General features: G+C 41.7%; 1 protein-coding gene across 1 annotated transcript in view; it reads right to left on the bottom strand.

The window, feature by feature from the left end:
• Positions 1-23,720, bottom strand: part of ZFYVE9 (zinc finger FYVE-type containing 9) — a 57,127-nt gene extending 33,407 nt beyond the window's left edge. The window contains exons 1-4 of the mRNA XM_071565659.1: positions 23,571-23,720; positions 7,622-7,726; positions 2,919-3,023; positions 112-2,189 (exon numbers count right to left, since the gene is read on the bottom strand). Coding sequence (XP_071421760.1) covers positions 112-2,189; positions 2,919-2,988 — 2,148 coding nt within the window. The 5' untranslated portion in view covers positions 2,989-3,023; positions 7,622-7,726; positions 23,571-23,720. The remainder of the gene's footprint in view (positions 1-111; positions 2,190-2,918; positions 3,024-7,621; positions 7,727-23,570) is intronic.
• Between the last annotated feature and the right edge of the window lie 291 nt (positions 23,721-24,011).

The raw sequence follows: 24,011 nt of genomic DNA, 5'->3' as shown, positions 1-24,011 counted from the left end.
AGATGTCACAGGTAACTATATCCAGTGGCTTAGAAAGCCCTCTGATCTGATGTTGTGCAGTATCAGGAATAAAAAGAGTGCTTTGAGCTTACTCACAGACTCCAAACTTACCTTCCCACAGGCTCTGCAATGGTGCCTTCTTTTGGTGAATGTAAATCTGGCCTCACATTTCATACAGTTTGGTGCTTGAGAATCTGGAACCCACACTGGAGCCACCTCACCCAAAGTTGTAAAAGGCTTTCTGGCTGCAGCTCCAAATTGACCAGCTCTGAGATCATTATCTGGACTATCTGGGGCTACTGCAAGGCACGAACTATTAGAGACTCCAGATTCATACTCATCCAAATGTTCCCCATTAGTACCAGTACCAGAGGCATTTGAAGATGTTTCACCAGGAAACGTGTCTGCTGTATCCCCTAGTTGTGTCTTACCAAAGACATTTTTGTTTTTACTATTACCTCCACAATTTGGGGGAATAAGATCATTTTGTAAGTGGTCCGACAATGGCTTCGGAATCTGCAGTTTCAGATTTGTAGGCTGCTTAGGTCTCGCACCACCAAAAGGAACACTGATATATTGCAGATTAGTCACTGGTTTGGGTGAAGCTTGCCCTTGCACGGATGAAACCTGACTGCAAAGATTATGTAAATAATTTTTCTTTATGTGATCACCAGTGCTGTTTAAAATAAGACCACTCCCTTCTGTGGTCTCATTTCCTCTCTGTTCATAAACATTAGTGTAACATTCTGACTTGCTCTCCTCAATCTCCTTTTCCTCTGTTACCGAGTCTTCCTTGGAGGGTAAAGTCTTTGGAACATGAGCAACAACTGGGTTCTGCATTCCATAGGAATCACAACCATTAGACAGAGAGCTTGCTGCTGATGTAGCCATCACATCAGAGAGACTGGACCCTTCAAGCTCATCTATACCAGTCCCTTTTAAGTCTGTGCCTGCCTCCATCGCCCCACCTCCATCTTCTTTGCTATTACCACATGCCTCATCAGGCTGTTTGGGCTGCAAAAGTCTTTCACTCTCCCCTAGAGTTTGTTTATTATTCATCTCATTCAACTTTGTCAGTTCCCAATTAGTCATCTCCTGAGATTCAGGGTAACATTCTGCCACGCCGAGCAACTCCGTTGTGCCGAGGTTTTTATCACATTCAATGCCTTCGCTTTCAGTGGCACTAACATCCTCAGGGCCAGACTGCTCTGCAACACATTCCTTGTGACTGCCACTTCCAGCCACGTTAGGCTGACAGGTTTCAGTGAGCCCAGACAGCCTAGACTGTGACTGCTGGGCTGTTTCCTGTTCTACAACTAAGCTTCCATTGCTGGAACCAGGAGAAGAGTTTTTAGCTTCCAGATCCGTTCTCTGAGGAATGGCTTTACTTGTAAAATTTTCAACTGATACACAATTTTCTTGCATTTTCCCGGTACCATCAACTGGTCTCTGTAAGAGAGTCACTGCATTGATCCCTGCAGTTGTAGCTTCTGAGAACAGCGAATCCTTACTCAGATTCACATCATCCTTTAATCGAGAGGAGGGGCATGCAACAGTCAGGCTTTCAGATGACGCATTAACCAAAGGACTTACAGAGTCATCTTCAGTGCACAGCCTGTTCACTTGCTTTTCTGTATCTGTATCCTTTTCCGTGGATCCATTTACAGTAACACTCCACTGGTCGCTCTGTCGGCTCTCGTTATCCAGTGTAAAGCCAATAGTGTCCATGAGGGACTGACTGCTGTAATTTTTACAATCCAGCAAATCACCACTTTGTAGTGTTCTGTCACAGTTGTGCATGACTGCCACCACTAGCACATTTTTCTCCTCTGGCAAGCAAGCTGTATTCCCACATTTCCTTTCCCCTGTTTCCACAGCGTTACACTGATCATCCCGATTACTGCTTCTTTTAATCAGCTGATCGTCTGCTGCTGCCTGGTCATCAATCCACATGACTGGGGTCTCTGGGCTGATGCTGAACTCCTTCCCATTAGCACAGTGATCCCCTTCTCCTGGTGGTGTAGTCACTGAATGGGACAAGGAGAAAGACTTTCCTCTCTGCTGACACTCATTAGGAGCTGTCGCTTCATTCACGTTGGCCGCGGTCGGGGTGAACGGCAGGCGGCGAGGAGGCGGGTCTAGGATCTGATTCCACTTGGCACCTAGCAGGGTAGGTGAGACAGCGGCATCTGCAAAAGGGTTTCAGTAAGAGAACTTACTGGCCTGTTGAAGCCACAGGTTCTGTCAATTCTGTTGCACTAGAATGCCCCAAATATAAATATGGGCACAACACTAAAACACGTCTGCCATAACCAACATCCTGGATCAACCATGAGCACTATAACTGCATAATGTTTGTGGAACTCAACAAGTTTAGAGCTACACCAGTTACTATCAGGTTGAACTTGTACAAGCAACTTTAAAGTACTGATTAATACACTTCAGACAGATGGAAGTGCCTAGAAAGACTCTCACCCCCATAAAATGTTCAACTTCCTTGACAGCACAGAATTAGCAATTAGACTAAGCAAAAAATTTAATGCTCCGAGTATGATAACTTTCATTATATGATTTATGTGACCTAATAAAACATTTCTGCAGAAGAAGCTTAAAATACATTTTGCCTGATTTGTTTAAAATAAGTGATTTAAATATTGCTACTGAGATTAAGCTTCTCAAAACCTGTCTTTAGAAGTGTACAGAACATTTGCTATTAAAAGAGTGAGAAATTTTACAAAAGTAAACAAGGTCAATGGAAACAGAAGAGAGCACTACTAAGAAATACTGAAGACATAAAAAGTTCTGAGATTAATTTGCAACTCAACACCAAAGGGGGTATCTCAGATCTCTCCCTCTTCAATACTGTTCTCTGTAGGATACATCTGATGTACATCTACATCCTGTTCACAATGACTCACCTTCGTTTTGCTCAAATTCATCTAAAACCTTATCGAGGTTATATGCCTCTGCTTGGAAATAGTTCTCCATTTGTCAGGGAACGACCACCAGATTCTTGTCTGAACCTGCCAGAGAACAAATTACAATCAGATACTTAACCTTCAGTCAGCACCCTTCCACTGCACAGGGTCCTGATTTAAGGGGAAAAGTCCTTTGTAAGTCAAATTTTACATACCTTATGTACATAAATCAAAAGTATTTTCCAGGAATAAAAATTATTTGTGTGCTGAAACTTGCCCAATTCACATTAACAGCCTCCCCAAACTTGCTCTGGATTTTATTACCTCCAGTCTCTCACATTAATGTGTCTGGCCATCAGAATCACCATAAAGGTAAAAACAAAACAGCTTTGACACCAGTCAGAAAAAAACAATCTAGAGAACCTGAAAGGCCAACCAGCAATCTTAAAATCCAACTTTCAGTTCTGTGCTACCACCAATTAGCTCATGTGGCTTTGAACAAGTAGTTTAAATTCCCTGTGCTTCTGATTTTTTAATGTATACTAGACTAGCAGTATTCTGTGTCACTCCTCAATTCCCAGAGATGCTTCAAAGATTCATACTTGTAAAAGTTGGTAAGGGACTTAATGGGTGTCACTTGAATTGTACTAGCTCTTAAAACGTCTGCTTGAATAACCCTTGTCTCCCTGAAAGTCAGGCACTGGAAATCTAGAAAAGTGCACACAAGTAAATAGTCTCATCAAAACATGATGCTCTCAGGCTAGAAAGGAAGATGACAAGGGAGAAATGGAAAAAAAAACCAACACAAAACAAACCCAAAAGCCCAACCCCAAATCATTACATAACTTTTTTATCTTCACATAACAAATAACATTCTGCCCTAACAGTAGGAATATGGACTTCTTGCTTCCAAAGTCTTGTGAAAACAAGACATCCTGATTCAGTTTTCCCAAACAAAGACATTTTCCCTGGGAAATGTGTGCCATAACCTATATACCACAGAGAGACCTTGATTTGATCTGTTCTCTGAGTATCATCCAAAACAGCTTTCTTTTCTTCAGAGCTGGCTTTCACTGCTGTGAAACAAGGCAGTGGAGGGGGAGAGGGTGAGAACCTTGTTCTGCCGTATGGAGCAGTGGCAGACCTGACAGCTCGATTAAAAACCTGCTCCTTTACACCAGAGATACAACAGACACCAAAAACACAGCAGAGAAGTTTCCAGTTTAAAACTACACTTTTCCATCTCCACCAGAGTACCTGGATTTGAGGAAAACATCAACCACCTTCACTTTCATAACTACAACACTGAATGCAGTTTTGCACGTGTTATGGGCAACAGCTGTAATCAGGTTATTGCTACAAAAAGATTGTGCAAAAATATCACAAAATACAAATTTCAAGTTTTTAGGGTGTTCTTCAAGTTTCACAGATGGTTGTTTTAAAAGGTGATCATGATACAACATAAATACTTTGCTATTTAATATAATCAGATTAAATCATGTTGCAATCAGATTAAATCATGTTTTAAAGATATATACAAAAGCTAATTTTAAAGGAAACTAGTCTAATAGTAACTTAGAAATTGCAATAAGCATCAATAGAAAAAAGACCATTTTGCAAAAAAAGTCAGAGAGATAATCCAGACTTTGTCAGCTTACAAACTCCCAGATTTGTCCTCTTGTCTGGGATTTTAGCTGATCTCCTTCTGCAGGGAAAATAAATGACTGCCCATATCAGTCACTACATAGAGATGCACAGATTGTAGCATAAGCAATGGAAAAACTGGCCACCTTGATCACAGGCTGCATTTCAGAAGCCTCAAAAAGCAAGACTTTTTTGTACAAAATACCACATAATTTCACATCCATTTATAATGGATTTAATTTACATTATAATAACATTCCTGCCTAGCAAACAATTGATGAAGACATGAATAATTATTCCTAGGCAAAGTCCTGCCACTGAGGTCAACAATGTGAAGAGTATTTGTCAGTGAAGCACTGCAGGACCAAAAAACGTCACACAAAATTTTTGTGTTCATGAGTTCCAGCTGAAGAGAGAAAAGATCTTTTATATCACTATTGTTATTTCTCTTACTGATGTACCAGGATATGTGGAGAACCTTTTATTTTTAAACTCCCAGTCACTAAGCTGACAGCCACTCTAAACGAGATCTCATTGTGTGTGCAAGGAGGTATTGCCTGGAAAGGTCAGTGCAAAGCTGCAGGTCTAACATCTAAAATTATTATTATTATTGTATTAAAGAACACAACAACCCCAGAAGCTTTTCCATAAATTTCTGTCCAAGGGCAAAACACACTGCCAAATGCACAGAAGTCCCCAGTGCCCTCTGTGTGACAGACAAGGAGGACGAGCACTCGTGTTCTGACGGATCCCAGCGATGCTTCCTCACCATACATTGTCAGCAGCTCATTTTTTTGCCAGTTGAAGATCTAATGCTTCAGCTCTCCACAGCCAGCAACTCAAGACCAAAACAGAATATGCTCTAACACAGCATGCTGCAATAACTGGGTAGTTGTTTCCCCTGTGGTTTAGAATCTGATTCTATTTTGAATATTTTTATGACATACCCAACAGAAATAAAAAGAACCATATTCTTTCACAGGTCTTTTGAAACTTTTGACTGCAACTCACAGGTACCATAAAAGTTTGGAAGACTTCTAGAATTATTCTAATCCCAAAGTTCCTCTTCATACAAAGGTTGGAATGACATTTTTAAAATATCCTTAATAGCTGTGTACATTGTACTGTTTAGTATTGCTCAAGTATTCTAAGTCATAGCTTGGAGAGAAGTGTGTGAGCAAACACACAACTCCAAGGGAGAATAGAAACAAGAAGAAATCAGGAAGAAATGTCGGTGGCAATTTCAGCTGCATGCTGCCAAAGAGGAGACACTTCCTAAGTTAAGGATATATACTGGGATGAACAATATGAAGGAGAGGATATTGTGCCAGGGCAAGGAAAACGAGACATAAACCACCAATGAGTGAAAAGCATAAGATGATTTTTCAAAAATACAGCTCTCCATGCAAAGGTCTGGCAAAAAAAGACTAATTATAGGCAAAAAAATTAAACGCTAAAGTTAAATATTTTATTTTAACTCTGTACACAAAAAAGATTAACAGAATGGCTACCATTCACTGGTACAGTAAGTCCAGAAGCCAAGACCACTTGTTACCCATTGCAGAGTCATTTTCTGTCTTCCAGGGCAAACAGCTAATTAAAACATGCAGCCTGTCACATCAGATTATTTTCAAGCTCCCGCTGGATCACAGATCATGCATAATTCAGCAATTCTGTGTTTCACTTCTCAATTTCTTCATACAACAGCATGGGCTTATCATCATCTTCATTTCTAAAACTTAAGAATTTATGTTTTATCAAGATTACCAGCTCTGCTCTCCCCTGATGTCTAAATATAAAGGTGCATGTACCAGAATGTCTGTGTCACACACACCCAGAATTACTGCCCTCGTCACCACTGCATACGACAAACTTTAGCTGAATGGTGGGGAGGGAGGGAGGCAGAAATAAAGGACAGAAAAACCTTCCTTAAAATTAGATGTTATTCTGAACAGTCATAACCTTGGAGCCTGTCTCAAGCCAGCTCAGATATCTCACATGCCAGCTCCTTCTTGGGGAAGGAGATGTACCAAGAGACTGGCCTTGTGTGGTACCTGCAAAGCAGCAAGACTCGGATTTGTTTTGGTCTCTGTGATAAGGAATTATGTAACCCATGATCTTCTGCACTGCACATCCCAAATTACCCACAGGATTTTGTCACCACAGGAACTGACAGTCTTAAATCTTTCAAATTGTCTTTAACAGTGGATGACCAGCACACAGTCACATTAAAGCACTGTAATAAAAAATGCACCAAAGGAAATAATACCAACATATAACTATGAGCCTCACAGCAATGGCCTAAAAATCAGAGAGTATGTAAAGAAGCAGAATAAGATCTCAGGATTTTCTATCATGCTGTCCTGTGGGGACTAGTCTTTCAATAGGAAACAATTCAGTAATCTCTTACTAAACAGAATGCTCAAACAGTTTATTACAGTCCTCACCAAAAGTAAACCTGAAAAGCTCCTAAGATGGAAGTCACAGATCAAATGAAAACCAAACATTGCTTAGTCTTCCTGGTAAAAATCAGATATCCAGAAAATGTCATTTTCCCATAGCATGACCAAGTGGAACTACAGATGAACTGGGCAAAGTAATTTATTAGATCTACTACTCCTGAAGACTTCCTTCAACCCCAAGAAACAACAGTCAAGTTCACATATTGCTCCAGCTCCCCTTGGTGATCTGTGTATTACCTGCCCTTGGCAGGAGGCAGCCAAGCACCTTGTAAAGCACAGTTTGTTCAGAGTCCAGGAACAGCCATATTTTTAACTGATGGGATCTGTCTACAGCACAGGCTGAGGAAGAAGACTCTGCCCACCTCTCTCCTCTCCCAAACACAGTAAGACAATCTTGCTGTAAAACAAGGCAATTACTCTCAATAAAAAACAAACAACAAAATGCTAAAAATACTCCAACATCTTCTATACAAGAGATATGTCCATATATAGAAGTATATGTTTATAAACATATATCCTTAAGAACACATGAAACCCCATGTATTTGAGGTACATAACCCTGAATCGTTACATTCTAAAGCAGAATTTCCCACTTACCTTTTTCTCTTACACGTATGTTAAGAAATGAATGACCCTGTGCCTCCTCATGGTGACAGCAGCACAACCAGCCAGCTCTGCTGAATCAGGGTGTTCGACCTGATCCTAGAAAGAAAATACAAACATGGACTTTATGATTGGTAATTCCACCACAAACCATGCTTTTTTCAACACATGACTGCAGCCAGCACAGGCATATTTGGCAAATGCTGCAAGTTTCAAACGATGTGGATTAGGTCTGCAGCTTTAAATTCAGGGATCTGTGCACTGTGCCACTGTTGCTCTTCAACAGTCTGGTGAAAAATGTTGCTAATAAACCCCACATTGCTGCCTACCTACTATTACTCTTCATTTAACTGTAAATCCTCAGAGAAACACAGAACTCCAACTGTCCTTGTATTCCTGATGACCTTGACTGTAACAATTTATAAAACAGCCTCTGAAATTAATTATATTACACTACAATAGGCCTTCCAAAAATAAAGAGCTAGTAGCTCTGATACTCAACAAAAATTCACAGCCCTCTGAATTCTGTAAACTGCATTCATCAGTTTCCCACTGATTTTGTTACAGCTAAACAACTGGTTTTGTCTTCAAATTATTGCCCCCACAATCTTGGGCTCCCTTCATTTCCTAAAGGCTTCTTCTCACAAAAACCACAATAGCATCAGCCTTCACTAGCAGGGGAGACAAAAAGAAGTGTTCAGAAGAAACTGTTTTGGTCTCCTAACTACAGCATTTCTGTCGGTCAGGTGCTCGTTTTCACAGGCTGCATCCTAACAGCCAGCACAGCTCAAAAATCCCACACAGCAGAGAAATCAGAGTGAGTTTGTAACAAAAAATGCAACAAGAACAAGGAGTAAGGTAAGTTAAATTCATGTTTTAAGGTTTGCTGGTGTGGCATTTTGTCCTGCTAGGTAGTTGAAATATTTATTAGTGCTCTGGTGAAGCTGCAGCACGTGTTACAAAAAAAATCTTAAATATTCCAGCAAAACGAACAGAGATAAAAAAATCAGTTCCCCATGTATGAAAGCAATATTCAGTGCTACACTGCAATTTTCCCAGGGTTGTTTATTATTCTTTTCAGAAATAAGCTACAGTAATAATTCCAGGAAACTAATGAACTGAACAGTAGCACTCTGAGTAGTCTGTTTCCAAACTCAGAATCCGACAGCTTTGGATGCCAACAGAACTCTTCCTCTGTATAAAAGTAAAATTCCTGATGCTATACATATTTTTACCTCTGTAAACTAAGATGAATAGTAGATACTGGCAGATATTATCACAATGTTCTTCAGACAGGCTTCCTATGCATGCAAAAATGGAGGTGAAGGAAATTTTATTCCACTGAAAGACTTCAGAATAAGGTTTTTCCAAGGCCTGTCAGGTATGTGTGGCAGTGGGGAAGGTTGTCTGTACCACCAGCATGGCCCCTCCTGGCCTATAGTGGAGGAAACAACTCAGTTTTAATGACCCCTTTGAAAAGACAGTTCAGTTAATGACAACTCAGCCCATGGTTTATGACAAGGCCCATCAACTGCACGGCAAACACTGGGCAGGTTTCACATGAACCAGTCACACATTAACCACAGAGTTCATCCTTCCTGGGTCAGAAATGGATCAGTCCTGGCAAACCCTGTGCTGGCACCGACGCTCCTGCCACCAACCTGCAGGCAGGTGACACTCAGGGGACACTCAGGGCTACAGCGCAGCTTTATCACAGAATCAGAGAATGGAGTGGGTTGGAAAAGACCTCCAAGATCATGAAGTCCAACCCTTGGGCCAACTCCAGTCCCTTGACCAGATCATGGCACTCAGTGCCACGGCCAAGCTCAGCTGAAAAACCTCCAGGGATGGGGAATCCATCCCCTCTCTGGGCAGCCCATTCCAATGCTTGATTACTCTCTCTGGAAAGAATTTTTTTCTGATCTCCAACTTAAATTTTCCCTGGCAGAGCTTGAGCCCGTGCCCCCTTATCCTATTGCTGAGTGCCTGGGAGAAGAGACCAACCCCCACCTGGCCAGAACTTCCCTTCCATTCATTGTTTTCTGCAGCTGCGCTCTCCTTGCTCCATTCTTCCCAGGTAATGACTTTTTTGTCCGTGACCACTGAAGGCAGAAGAACACTGATCTAATCAATGGCTCCCGTCTCCAAGGCAAGCCTGGGAGAGCTGTTACCTGGAGCTCCTGGAGCTTTTTGTTTACAGTTCAACATCGACTCTCAGCAGCAGTTTTCCCTTACAAAGATCAATGCAAAAATCAAAGCATGCTTACAGATATGAATGCAATACATTCAAACAAAAAGCAATTAAAAAAACAAGTAAATTACAACGTTTGGATTTAATGAAAAAATAAAACAAGTTGGCAACAGAGCCAAATTATTTTTTCAATATGAATTTCAGTAAAAGAACAACTACAAATGAGAGCCAAGAATACTCACAACAACATATAACCTAATGATTATTAGGTTTTTCACTAATCACTCACACTACTAGAACAGGGTTCCATCACACTTGAAAAAAAATATATATATATTTCCACATAAAAATTACAGGCCCACTGAGAACTAAGGCCGTTGCAAAGGAAGGAGGGCCCAGGGTCTCGGCTGTCCCAGCTTGCTGCTTTGAGCAGTTGAGTCTCTCATCCCTCCCTTCTGCTGGGGGTTGACTGAACTCCTTCCTCTGCCTCCTGCCCTACAGTGGAATCACTCAGGTACTGCTTTGGTTACACCCCACATGTCTGATTTCCCCCAGGAACTCCAAGAAGGCAACTACCAATTACTGCAAAAGCAAAACAGAAATTGAAGAGAAATTTGACAAGCAGAGACGTGCACAGCATAAAGAAAGGATGAAGAACAGAAGTGAATAACTCTGAAAGTATAAAATTAGAAATATCTCCAACAAAAAAAAATGTAAAAAATGTTTACAACATTACATGGAAGTAATCTGAAGTAGCACAAAATGGAATAGCTTATAATAAATGGAAAGAGACTAAAAAAGAAGCAATTTCGATACTATGTTAAAAAAATGTAGAAAATGCTCAAAGCTTGAAGAGATGCTAAAAAATGCTTCCATCTATTGGCAAAGATCCAACTCTCAACTACACTCAAGATCCTCTATAATGTGCTACCAGGGAAAAGATGCCTTTGAGTAGGCAGGGAGACATTTGCAGCCATTTTAAGGCACTTTATTACTGTTAGATTAGTCGAACTAGGCATTATCCTCAGTGCAAATCCAGATCTCAGCACTGCTATCTTTACTTCCTCCCTTGTCCACACCCTGGAAGATCAGATGGGAGATTCAGAGACTGAAGACGAGGAAGTGTTCAGGTCCCAACTTTGCAGGAACACAAACTGCAACAAGAAATACCATGGCAGGGGGTCCCATTCACAGGAAATCAGTGTCCCTGCACAACAGGGGAAAGAGGACACACATCAGTTCTGCAATAGGAATTATTTTATCTGATCAATTAATCTGGAAGCTAAATCTTCATAAGTGGAAGAGTTAGGGGTTCTTCCCTCAAGTGATGCAATGCTTGGAATAATGGTAATTTACCACACACCCAACAATGTTGTGCCAATACGTGGAGCCCTTTCTACCCAGTGTGTGTCCAAACAGAAGGCAAAAATACCACGTTATAAAGTGTGACACAGCAGTGGCAATACCTGTGTCACACACGTGAAAATGCCTGCAATGGCAAGGGCTTCAGGTTAGGCCCCAAATGAAACATTTCAACATGAAGTGTTTGATTCATAAATTAAAGTAGCAGTCGTGCAATGCAACCAGTAAAGAAAATAATTGTTTTCAAAATTCTAATTTATTAAAGGAAACTTGGTAAATGACAACAGAATTTTTTAAAAATACGTGGTCTAAACCACAGCTCAGGATAGACAATCCAATGAAACTCACCATATATCCATTTAATAAGAAATACTAAAAGCAGCAGCAAGAGATAAAATGTAACAAATATCATCATAATCATGGCTAAACTTGGAGAAGGAAGACTTGGGAAGGGCTCTCCCCACGTGGGTGTGTCCTTCGAGCCTGTGCAGTGTATTTTTTAGGCAGAGGATTTTTTAGCTGCACCAAAAGCTCAAGATGACCAAGTATCCTTCAGTTTTACTTCCCATAATTTGCTGATGTTCCTGCTCCTCAATGTAAATGCACCGAGGAGCAGACTGGGGCATGGCAGGTTATTTTTGTGTAATACAACACTCTGTACCAGCTCACCACCCATGACTGCTGACAAAAGATAAAACTATCCCAATGTTCCACTGGATTGTCTCTTTTTGCAATCAACTGAGCAAACTGAGATGGACAATGCCTAAAGCTGAACAGTCTCTGTAATGATGTAACTCATATTTGCATTTTTTGCCTTGACTTTTCCCCATGCCATTTTAAAGCCACTATTTTCTCTCCAGCCAAGTTTCCATAAGGAGACATTCACACATGCCTGAGCAGCAGCAAGGCCAGCAAAAGAGCAGCAGCTTCAGAGAGGGGCTGTGGGAATCAGCACAGGCAAAGGGAACAGGGGGACAGAAACTCCAGCAGCATCACCAACCTTTGCGCTCCAGCTGGAAAGGACACCTGCTCTAGAACAGCTTACAGCAGAAAATAAACGCCATTTCCTACCCTTCTTACTATTTCAAGGAGAAAGCCATTGATTTGTTTTCTTGACACCAACCCAGCCGTGCCAGGCACCTCAGCTGGGCCCTGAGCACCAGGAACCTCAGTCCTGCTTATGTAACTGCTCCAGCTGCCTGGAACAGGATCCATCCCTGCTCTGGGGAGGAACAAATAGATAGGTTTACACGGCAATTCCGCCTTCCACGCAAGTTTTTCCAGAGGAATACGGTTGGAAAAAAAAGAGAAAACCCTTTCCTGAGCTTACTCATACGCTCACAGAGGTCACTTCAAAATTTGGGTTATATAGCTGACGTTTCATAACACTCTGCTTCACACAGCTCCCAAGTTTCAAATCCTGCAAACCACAAAAAGCTAATGCACAGTGCATCAAACATCAACTTAATATGAAATCATGTTTCTTAATTTGTGCATGGATTCCATGTAACATCACCAGTGTAACAATGTACTTCTTTCAAAAAATCAATCCATTTAACATATTGATCTGAAGCTGTTATTTATTCAAATACAAACTAAAGTATAAGTATGTTTATGGGATGTCTTTCTATGTTTCTGTATTTGAGAAACAAGAGTTTGACTACAGTGGTTAACAGATTTAAAGAATAAAATTATTTAAAGTCACATGCTATGTATCTCAAAGTGGACTAATCCTGTGTTCTAATACTTTATGAATTTTTCTTCTTTCTACTGTAGGGTAGAAAAAAGAATGAAATCCAAATAGACTCAAATTGTTTCAGATGTTCCTTAGATGTGTGCAAGAAGGTCCCCTAAAATCACTAATTAAAAGCCTCCAGCTGGCAAGGAATTGTCCTTTTTACAAAGCCCAGGAGGGGCTGATACCTGTGGGTGCTGTGAGTAAAATCTGTATCTGATAATAAAAGACAGAACTACCAACACAACCAGAATGGGACAGATGAGAAGGACAATAGGCAAAAAGGGAAACTGCTTTGCTTCCATTTACCAGCCCATCAATTCTGAGTTGTACCCACTGGGGAGGGAAGCTGCTAGAAGTGACACAATTTATGCCCTGAGCTGCTCTTTAGAGAAGGGACAAGCTGAACAGAAAAAACCTCTGAAGTCCACAGTCCCTTTCTACTGAAGAGCAGCCATTCAGGTGCTGAAGCCACCCTTACCAACACGTGGTTGCACTCTGTTTCCAACACCACTGTGGTCATTTCTGCTCATCTGGCAGCTGTGTAACACAACAGTGTTCTAAAATCTTACACACATTTTAAAGAAATACCATTATTACAGCCACCAAACAGTTACTTTTTTTTAAATCCTATCTTATGTAGAGCTGGGTTACCATGCATCCCTGAAAATAAATTCAGAGAGCTATGAACTTGTATCTCATACTCTCCCTCCAAACTGAAATTATCTGAAAGTAAGTAACATTTAATTCCCATTTTGTGTTGACCTTTCTATCCATATCACACCAAACACATTATAAAACACTGTTGTCAGTGTAGCAAAGTTCACTCCCACGTCTGTGATCATGATCCAACATCACTGCTGATGCTCACAGTGTATTATGTCTCAAGTCCCCTGCAATAGTAACTCACTCCATACAACTCAATAATCCATAGCAACAGTGTGTACTGAAACTGCTATTTCTGAGCATCATTCCCATCTCTGCTGAGGGCCATTAACCAGTGCTGAAGGGACTGAGCACCAACCAACAGAAATGGTAACTTGCATTTAAGTTCCCTGCAAAGCCTTTTTCTTCTGTTACATTGTACCACTGGAGCAATCAGGGCATTTACCTGAAATTTATGTTAGACTCAAGGAAGTTTTAGCTATCATACCAAGTGCCCATAATTCTGTATTATTGCTGACAGTCACAGGAAATGAAGGCTTAACAAATACAACCCAAAAATGTTTGAAGACGTTTATTATTAATGAGTTACAAGTATTAATACAGTTATCAGACATCTTACAGATGTCTAGGGACACCAAACTCTCCTAAATTCAAATGCAACATTCCTCACATAGATCAAAACTGAGCAACCTCTCATTCTTGTGTCCACTGATATGGTGGTTGAGTCTGCTCAGCCATGAATCTCTACCTCTTTATCCCTCCTTCTCAGACTGGACCATACTCCTGTTTTCTTCATCTGTCCTCTTTTCCTCTCCTCATTCACTTCTTCCTGCACCCATCTGCTTTCTCCCTACCCATGCTTCCTTCTTCCTCTGATAAAAAAAGAGAAATCCCATGTTTCCACATCACTGTTCAGAGCCACTAGTATGTTGTAAACAACTGATTGACCACACGGTATTATTCCTCATGTCTAGGAACAGTGGGAGCAAACCCAACAGCAAAGGTGATGCGTCCCCCTTGCAAACAAATATTAAAGTCTTTAGACAAAATTAGTATCACAAAAGAAAAAAAACCCACATGTGGCCAAAAGAGCAGCCAAATCCTCAGACATTGTTGTAACTGTCCATGTGCCTCCTCCCCATCCTCATCATTATTTACCATCATCACGGCTCCTTCACACACTCATGTAAACCCTCAGCCTTTCAGCCCATGAAATACAGTTTTTGACACACAGACAGTGGGGATTCACCATCCAGGACCAGCACAGCCACCCACTTCCCTCAAGTATATGTTTCAAACCTCTAGTTAAGACACAATTCATTAAATGCACAGCAGACACAACCATGTATTTCCTCAGAGTAGAAGGTACAACAGCATTTAAAAGCCATCTGTACTGAAGCAAACCTTAATGACTGGGGGAAAAAAAAGATAAAATACAGCCACAAAGGGTACTATAAGGAATGCAACAAGGGAACTAAACATATGTATGTCTCTATTGCCCATGAGTCTTAAGAAACAATTTCTAAATTGCATCACAGTAAAATCCATGTTCACTCTATGCAGGTACACAAAAAAACCTATGAGCAAATTCCAGATAGGTTAAAATTCATTTTATGGGTGACTTGTTAAGTGAAACTAAGGTAAATACAATATAGAGGCTATTAAGCCAGTATACCAATATAATTACTTGAAAGCACAAAAGCACAAAGGCAGACTGATGCTTAAGTAACAACCTTTTAAAGACACATTCATGAAAAAGTCAAGAAAGAACTGTGAAACACATGAAGTACATTGGGGGTTTATTCAGCCTTCATCATTTACACAAAAACACAGTATGAAATTACTACAATCAATGCCATTTGAAGTTTCAGCTAAGTGGCTGCTTCAATATATATGCTATTTAAAGTAATCTGTTAATAATACAACCTAAGGAGTGGGCTCTGCACATACTTTCAAGTGCTCCAAATAAGAGATCATTAAAATACTCATTTTGAATTAACCAATAGAGCACTCATAAGGTACCTTTGTACCACAGTGACAACCAATATGCTCTGCTGAGCTATCAGCGTGGCTGAGCAAACAGAAACAGGAGCTGTGCACTGAGGTATAAACCCCCAGAAGGGTGAAAATGGGATGTCTGTGCCTTTCTCTAAATCCCAAGTCTCAGGAGCTACTTCCAAGGTATGGCAGGTATTCCCAAGCTATACCAGGTATTCCCAAGGTATGGCATGTATTCCCAAGCTATACCACATCCTTTACAGTCTCACAGGAGAACGTGCAATTTCAAAGAGACTGCTAGAGAAATGAAAAAAAATTAAAGAGGGAACTTTCTCATTACATTATCTCAATTCATATTAAATGTTCACTTATCTGCATTACAGTGCAGATAAGGAATTAAAAATTACATTGACATGACTGGTTTGCTGGGTATATTTTAACCACGTAACTTTTGTGCCTCTTCCAGCCTACAAAGAAAAGTCAGTATTCACAGCCTCAGTAACACAAATCAGAGCACTTACACAGTGGTGAAGTGTTGATATGTTATCACTTTTCAAGTGCTGTATCTTTAATCTCCTACAGAAATTTAGATTATGGGATCATATTGTTCACTTACTATTCTCTATGCTCATATTTAAAATATATTTATGTGTCAGAGAAATTAGTATTTACACAGTAAAAACAAATCCAAATGACAGTCCTCTGAGGGAAAAGAAAGCTGCTATATGTACTTTAGCAGCAACCTGCTGGGCAATCAATACCCACACAGCTCTGGGCAAAAGAAAAGAAACAGAATTATGGTGTTAGGGGAGAAAGATGGGATTAAACGCAGAGGGGGAAGGAAGGGAAGAGATACTGTGGGGCAAAAACAATTAACATCTACAGAAAAACAAGATTCTTTCATTCCACTGATGGTAAAACAAAATGCTTACTAATAAAGTATCTCAAAGGACTTGGATACATAAAACATCAGATTTGGTTTACAGTATAAACTCATTCATCCCATCCAATTTGAATCAAAACAGCTCTCTCCATCTCCAGACTGTTTAATAATTTCCCAGCTACTTACAAATTCTTTCACAAACTCTTTAGAATTATGAGTGGAAAACAAGTCCTAGCCATCAGAAATGAATCTGGACTTAGATTCCCCATGTCTCAGCTGGTGTGATGGGAGCTCCTTTATCCCTGGACCAGCACACTGCACTGATTCAACCCAAGAACCGCAGAACTCTTTGGAGCATCCCCAAGGCCAGTTCTCCATCCCCAGTACTGCAGGATGTCAGGGAACACAGTCCTTGGATCTGTGATGTCCTGAAAAGGCAGGTATGCAGCATCCCTGCTCAGCACTTGGTGGGAGTGACACACAGGACACACTTCTCCATTTCATATCATGCTTATTTAAGAAATCTCCAGCACAGGAATCCACCCCTCTTGTGCCACAGACCATGAGGTTCACCTGCCTTTGCTTCCCTGCAACACCTGCAGGAAAAGGTGTGCACCTCTCCAGTCACTGCACGTCCCAATCTGGTACAGAAACAGTGTTAAAATTGATACCCAGAGCTCAGAGCGGCAGAACTTGAAGAGGGAATACAAACTGAATTCTGCCAGGAACCATCAGCAGATGAGAGAGGCAGGGGTTACCTGCCACCTGCACACACATCTCAGAAGTCTCATCTCACAGAGAGGGGATGTGAGGCACACCCAAGGTCACAGTGAGGTCTGAGCACCACAGACCACAGGAACCTACACCACCAGAAACCTGGACACGTATTTTACTATTAATGACACTGTTCTTCAACATTCCTCTCAAAATCCAAACATTAAAAAAAACAAGAAAGAGAAAAAAAACCCAAAAAAAACACAAAGTCAAAGTTGTTGAAGAAGAAAAGAAAGAACAGTTTCACTGGCCATGTTAGAAGAAATGTAAGAAAAGTACAGTCAACAATAACTAAGAAACAAAAAAATCACAGATCTGAAAATATCTGCAATTTTTGTCCTGTAGTATCTTACAAACTTCCAATAATCTGACCAGCCAACTGATCAAGCAATAAATTTTATGCATATTCGTATGATATGCCAATTCTTCTTGAATTCATAACAACTGTATCCACTATTAAATTCATAGTTTCATTGGTTTGGTCTTTATTTTAGTGCTCCTAAATCAATCTTCTAGATCTCACTTGGAGTGCAAACAGGTAAGTCAACATGTACATTGAGTTCAAAGCAGAGTTTTGACACAACAAAACCGAACCTGGAAGCAGAAAAGCTCCTCTAATAGTCAGTGTCATCCCCAGATAAAGAAGCTATCCTGTGATTTAGAAAGCTCTTTGATCTCCTCCTTAGCCTGAACATTTACCAACTCCTTTAAGTGCATCATTCTACATTTTGGAAAAATGTACCACTGAATGTTCATCCATTGATAGTCTGTTATGAATTTGCTAATGTATTTCACCCACTTCCCCAAATAAAATTTTAGGCTTAGAGTAAAATATAAACATTGTGCTCAGAGCATGTGTATGAAGCTTGAGTTCTACTATTCAGTATCTCATAGAAGTAAACAAAAACTTCCCAATCACAGTATTTTTAAAACCTGCATGAATTGAGGAATAAGGCTGGCGAGTGCTATCGGGGCAGCTGTGGCACTTCTGTAATTGATGGAGCTGACAGGCATCTCCAACATAAGTGTGGCCTAATTTCAATTTATCACCTGATAGGAAATGACCTCTGGATTCTTGGTATGCCGGGAAGGGGGCAGGACAGGTTCCTCCCTGCTACCATCTCACTAACAAAAAAAAAAGGCACTGAATTTAAGCCATACATTAAACATTTTGCCTCTTTATGCAGGCCCACAGCTGCTCTTCAGCAGTATTGAAGTATAAGAAGTCAATAAGTAAAATTCACAGTGAAACATTGCAGCCATTACAGCCATAATTTGGTATATAGAGTTTCTTTTCCAGCTTTTAACTGGACAAGGGATTTTTTTTCTCAGCACAAGGAAAGGTTCAAAACACTTTCAGCATCTTTGATCATTCCTAATTCCTCTGTCACTAACAAAAAATAGGTGGGGAACAGTCCTAAAATAGCTACCAAACGGAATTCATAGAATCACAGAATCATAGAATGGATTGGGTTGGAAAAAACCTCCCAGATCATCAAGTCCAACCCTTGGTCCAACTCCAGTCCCTTGACCAGATCATGGCACTCAGTGCCACGGCCAATCTCAGGTTAAAAACCTCCAGGGATGGGGAATCCACCCCCTCTCTGGGCAGCCCATTCCAATGCCTGAGCACTCTCTGCAAAGAATTTTTTTCTGATCTCCAACTTCAATTTCCGCTGGCAGAGCTTGAGCCCATCGTGCCCCCTTGTCCTATTGCTGAGTGCCTGGGAGAAGAGACCAACCCCCACCTGGCCAGAGCTTCCCTTCAGGTTATAGAATACATCACAAAAGTATTTTCTAGCATAGATAATATCATAAAAATGAACAAACACTTCCAGCTTTGTCTATATGGCTTTAGCACATTTTTGTAACTACAGCAAGTGCCAGTTCAGCTCAAGTCAGGCCAAAAGACAGGCAGACACTGGTGAAGACACATCACTGCATTACTTTATAGACAAAGCCATGCCCCAGGCCAGGCTTCAGCAGCACTGCCAAAGAATCAAATGTTTAGAAAAATGGTTAACTGGCAATACCATTTCCAAATGCAAAGTCTGACTCAACTTCATTATGCAATCAATTTTGCTGTTGATATGGAAAAGGGAGTGAGAAGTACAGAAAACAGAAGCAAAATCTATACAAGTAGCATGCAATACAATTCTTTACAAAACTTAGAGGATCCCAGCAGAGCTTACTGGAATTTTTCTAGGCCTCCAGAGGACTCATTTAAACACCTGACACTCCAGTGACTCCACTGACTCACAGGCAGATGTGCAGCTTCCACTGCCATCAAAGTATCAGAGGTGCAAGTAATAATTAACATGTATAGCAAACAAGACAAAGATATTTATATATTCTCTTGAGAACACAGAGACAGAATATAGAGGGTACAGCCATTAGTGTTACCTGCAAGCAATTCCACATGAAAGTTAGAAATTGCTACTAGAACATAAACAAAAAAACAGTGCAAGTGGAAATCCAGCACTGAAGTCCATGTTTCATTTCCCCAATGGACACTGGGGACAAAAGAAGTGAAAAGTTTAATATATTGACACCAAAATACCAAAACAACACATGGTCAGACTGCCACACATGGACATTTCCAAATTACCAAATTCTACATGGAAGCAAACGAACATTAAAGTTTCCTAAAGTTGTCTCCTCACTGATCTTCCTAAGCAATACAACTATTGGCTTGGTTTATACTCAGACTGAAGGTACCACTCCAGCTCCACAATCCCTAAAGCAAAGATAATCGACAGGTTGGGGCTCCGAACCTGTTTTTCACACAGCTTATCACTTATTTTAATTTGGCCATTTTTTTACTGTAACAGAACTATGCCTGTACAAAACTCAACTGACTGGACTTGCTTCTTTAAGTCACCTCTCTCTTGAGCAGATCTCGATGAAATAATAGGGAAGGAACAATTTATCCAGTGTTGTCACCCATAATTTTGGGGCCACACACCATTTCTCTTCAACCTATATTTTTAAATTCATTAGATTTCTTCAGTAATGACCTTTAAAATAGCTTCAGTGACCCTTCATGGATTTCCTCTACCATTCACATTAAGCCCATTTGATGCTGAGGTATTAGTTGAAGGGCTGTTACTTCTTGAAGAATAAATACCAATATTACACATCTCTGCTTATCCCCTCTAGCAATACAACAGTAATGCAATTACTGATGTAATAAGGCATTAATAAACCAGACTAGAATTTTTCACTGAAAGAATACATATAAACTCAGCTTAGAAGTTGTGTCTCCTATTCCACCTGTTTGCTATGGCAAACTGAACAGCAGCATTCCTAAATACCCCAACTCTGCACGTGTGTGATGCAGAAGGGAGGAAACATCTTAAAGCACAGTCACAAAAATACCAGACAAAGACAAAAGCACTGAGTGCAGCATTCCATTAATCCCAATGAAAAGGTCCTGGGATCTCCAATGTCTTGTAATTTTCTCTAGAAACTAACATTTAAAAGAATTACGTAGTTTAATACCTAAGCATGAATCTCACATTTGTTCCTTCCTACAAACACTGAGAATCACATTCATTAAGATTTAACAGAGCAAATCAAAATCTACAATGTGCAATCTCTAAAAAGAATTTTAAGAGCTAAATTAAAAAACCCCCTTTGTTCTGCTTTTGTTTCAATTAAAGGAAACACACCCAAACTAACAGCAAGTAGGACACTGCTTGTCTGTAGAAATAAAATAATTTATCTCTATAAAACAAGTAATTATTCTTTATATATAAACTATATTTGTGTGCATTATGATAACGGTCATTTACTTTTATAGTGTTTACATTAATTGATATAATTTTCCCAGTGTTGCAAGACACAGCCAACACTTAAAGTCAACACAGAAGTATAAGCTGTTTGTATCACCTAAACCTCAACACTGTCAGTTACTTTCAGCCACTTACTCTTGACTATCTATTTCTAATCAACACAAAGAGCTTTGTACACTTACAGTATCATTGCACAGACACATTTCTCAGTGCTTCACAGAAACAGCAGCAGGGAAAACCAAACATGTTAGTTCACATTCTGTCCACCTCAAAGCTCAAGCCTCCTAAAGAATCACAAATAGAACTATAAACAGGTCACCTTTCAATTTCTTTAGATACTTTAATCTCAATCACATTAAAAAATAAACAGCAGCTTTTATATAAATCTTTCAAAGTAGCCTGTGAATGTAGTGGTGCCTTAGAACAGTATTCTGGAAAAGATCACTGATTCATCAGCACACAGACTGACTGTGCACTGAAATTATTATCCCTCAACTGATTTTCAGTCAAGAAAGTCACTTTCATGGAAGATTCTCAGCTTAGTGCATCAAAAAGACCTTTCTGATCAACAAAACATGAATACACAAATTCTTCCCAAAATCTAATTTTGGCCAGCTTTTCTTCAAAAGCAAAACTTCACTCTAATCCTTCACCAAAACAATTTTCAGGTGCTTTATTTGATAGCCTGTAGAGCCAAAAACTAGCAAGCTGCTTTCTGCTAAAGCTGGCACAGCCAGTGGACAGACTAGAACAGACATTAAAAGCTTATCATTCCGTGGCCACAAGTTTTAATACTGCATCTTTGTTCAGTCTCTACCTTTGTTCCCTGAGACAACCACAGTCAGACTTGATGCCAAACTAAAAAAACTGTATTTCATCTCAGCCTTAGCCCCAGGCCTCAGATCCTGAAATGTGTGTGTTTGAAAGTATTTAATCCCCAGCCTCGCAACTGACTCAAAGCCAACATACAAAAACAACACCCAGTATCAGGAGTCAGTAGTGCAGTTTTGGGGTGGTTCTCCTCCTTTCTCACACACTAAAGGAGGCCCCATAAAGCAATGAGAATAAATCAGCGTGTCAAAACATGGTAACTTGTTCAGTGTGGATCAGGGCTTCACTTAGGGGGAGGCTTGTTTGAAATTTTAGACCCTTCTTCAGCTTCCATTTCAGATTCCCCAAACCTCTGAAGAGATTTTTAATTTTGTCTCTCTTGGGTCAAGGAGACTGTTCTTCTCATTTTGCATCACATGCTGTAACTTTATGAGAAGCAGCACACTGCTGGGTTAAGGCAGTAACAAAGGATTTTTATGTTGTTTCAAACACCAAAGGTGTATCTAAAATCTGGACTTGTTCCATGCAATCAAAAATTATTTGCTAATAAAAGTTAATTACAATGTTTTAAAACACTGCCTTGTCAGTTAAATGCTGTCCAAAGAAAACAAAAGCTTTTGTTCAAGTAGAGCATATTTTTATTATTATTATTATTGTTATTTTACTTGTTTATGCAGGGCTCCTTAAAGTTTCAAATTCAGCCTGGACCCAAAAGTTGAAGGTAGTGTTATTCAGAAATTCTAATCTGAGACAACCACACTCAATAAATAAGACTGACAGAATTCATTTAACTTTTAATATCTGAACTGAATGAAAATATGTGCAAAAATTACACCCTCTGAAAAACCTCTGTCAGAAAATAATAAGGAATATCTTGTCTATAAATAAACAAGATCGTTAACATGAAAACATAAAGTCTATCAATTTCCATCTGCTACTTGCTTCTCAGTCTGGTTAAAAACATGAAAACAATTCTTCAGCCACCCCCTGCCACAGGCACCCATTTAGCCCTAACATTTATAAGCAAGTAACTAGCCCACCTCTGCAAAAAGTCCGACATGTCAGGAGTGCCAGTTATTCTTAGAGTGAGACATGACCACAATTTCACGTAATTAGAGATGTTATAAAACGCATCCCGCCCGCTCTCCCCACCCCCCTCCACCACTACCACCATTGCAGGAGTGACTTGTTACACATCGCGATGAGCAAGTAACATTCCCTGCCCGCGGAGAGAGAGGCGATCAGGCCATAAAAAGGGCACAAGATGCAAGCAGGGATCCTCCCTCGCGGCCGGAGCAGCCTCGCCCTGCCCCGCGCCGGCACACGGGGACACGCAGCGCTCCCTGCCCATCCCCGGCACCGCCGGCGCGGGGGGAAAGGAAAGGTGCCCCGGGCGAGCGGGTCACCGGCCCGGGTGCCCGGGGACGGAGCGGGGATGGCGGGGAGGGGGCGAGGAGAACCAGGGCGGCCGCGGGGAAGGCTGGGGGGGCGAGCGCTGCTCTCCCCTTGGCGGCGTGCGAGGGGACAAGGGCGAGGGGGCACCCGGAGCCCGCGGGCCCGGGGACTGTCGGCGACACGGCGGCTCCGCCGAGGCGCCCGAGCCCTTCCCGCCCGCTCGCCCGCCCGCGGGGCCTCGCTGCGGGCGGCAGGGGCCTGGGGAGCGGGGTCCCCCGGGGCCGGGGGCGGCGGGCCGGGCGGTGCGCACTCACCTGGGGAGGCAGCAGGCGCCGCCGGGTGTGCATGGCGAGCGGGATGCCCCGGGTGCTGCCCGGAGCGCGGGGGCCGGCGCGCCCTCGCCGCCGCCAGCCGGGCTCGCTCGCTGCCTCCGCGGCCAAGGCCGCCGCAGCGCCGGCAACAGCGCCCCCTGCCCGGCCCCGGCGGCAGCGCACGGCACTGCGGCACGGCCGGGGAGGAGGAGGCGGCGCGACCGGCCGCGCCCCCGCCCCGCGCCCGCACCCGGCACACCGCACCGGCCGGGCCGCACCCACACCCGCACGGGCACCCGCACCGACACCCCGCACCGGCCGGGCCGCGGGACGGGCGCCTGCTCCCCCGAGCGGGGTCCCGCAGGCACACACAGACACAGACAGACACACGCAGGCGGCCCGCCCGGGGGGCACCCCCCCGGCCGCCCGCCCGGCACACCGCGG

The sequence above is a fragment of the Pithys albifrons genome, chromosome 10 (assembly GCF_047495875.1).
Source record: "Pithys albifrons albifrons isolate INPA30051 chromosome 10, PitAlb_v1, whole genome shotgun sequence".
Taxonomy (NCBI): domain Eukaryota; kingdom Metazoa; phylum Chordata; class Aves; order Passeriformes; family Thamnophilidae; genus Pithys; species Pithys albifrons.
Note: the sequence above shows the minus strand (reverse complement) of the source record. Positions and strands in the feature narration are given on the sequence as shown.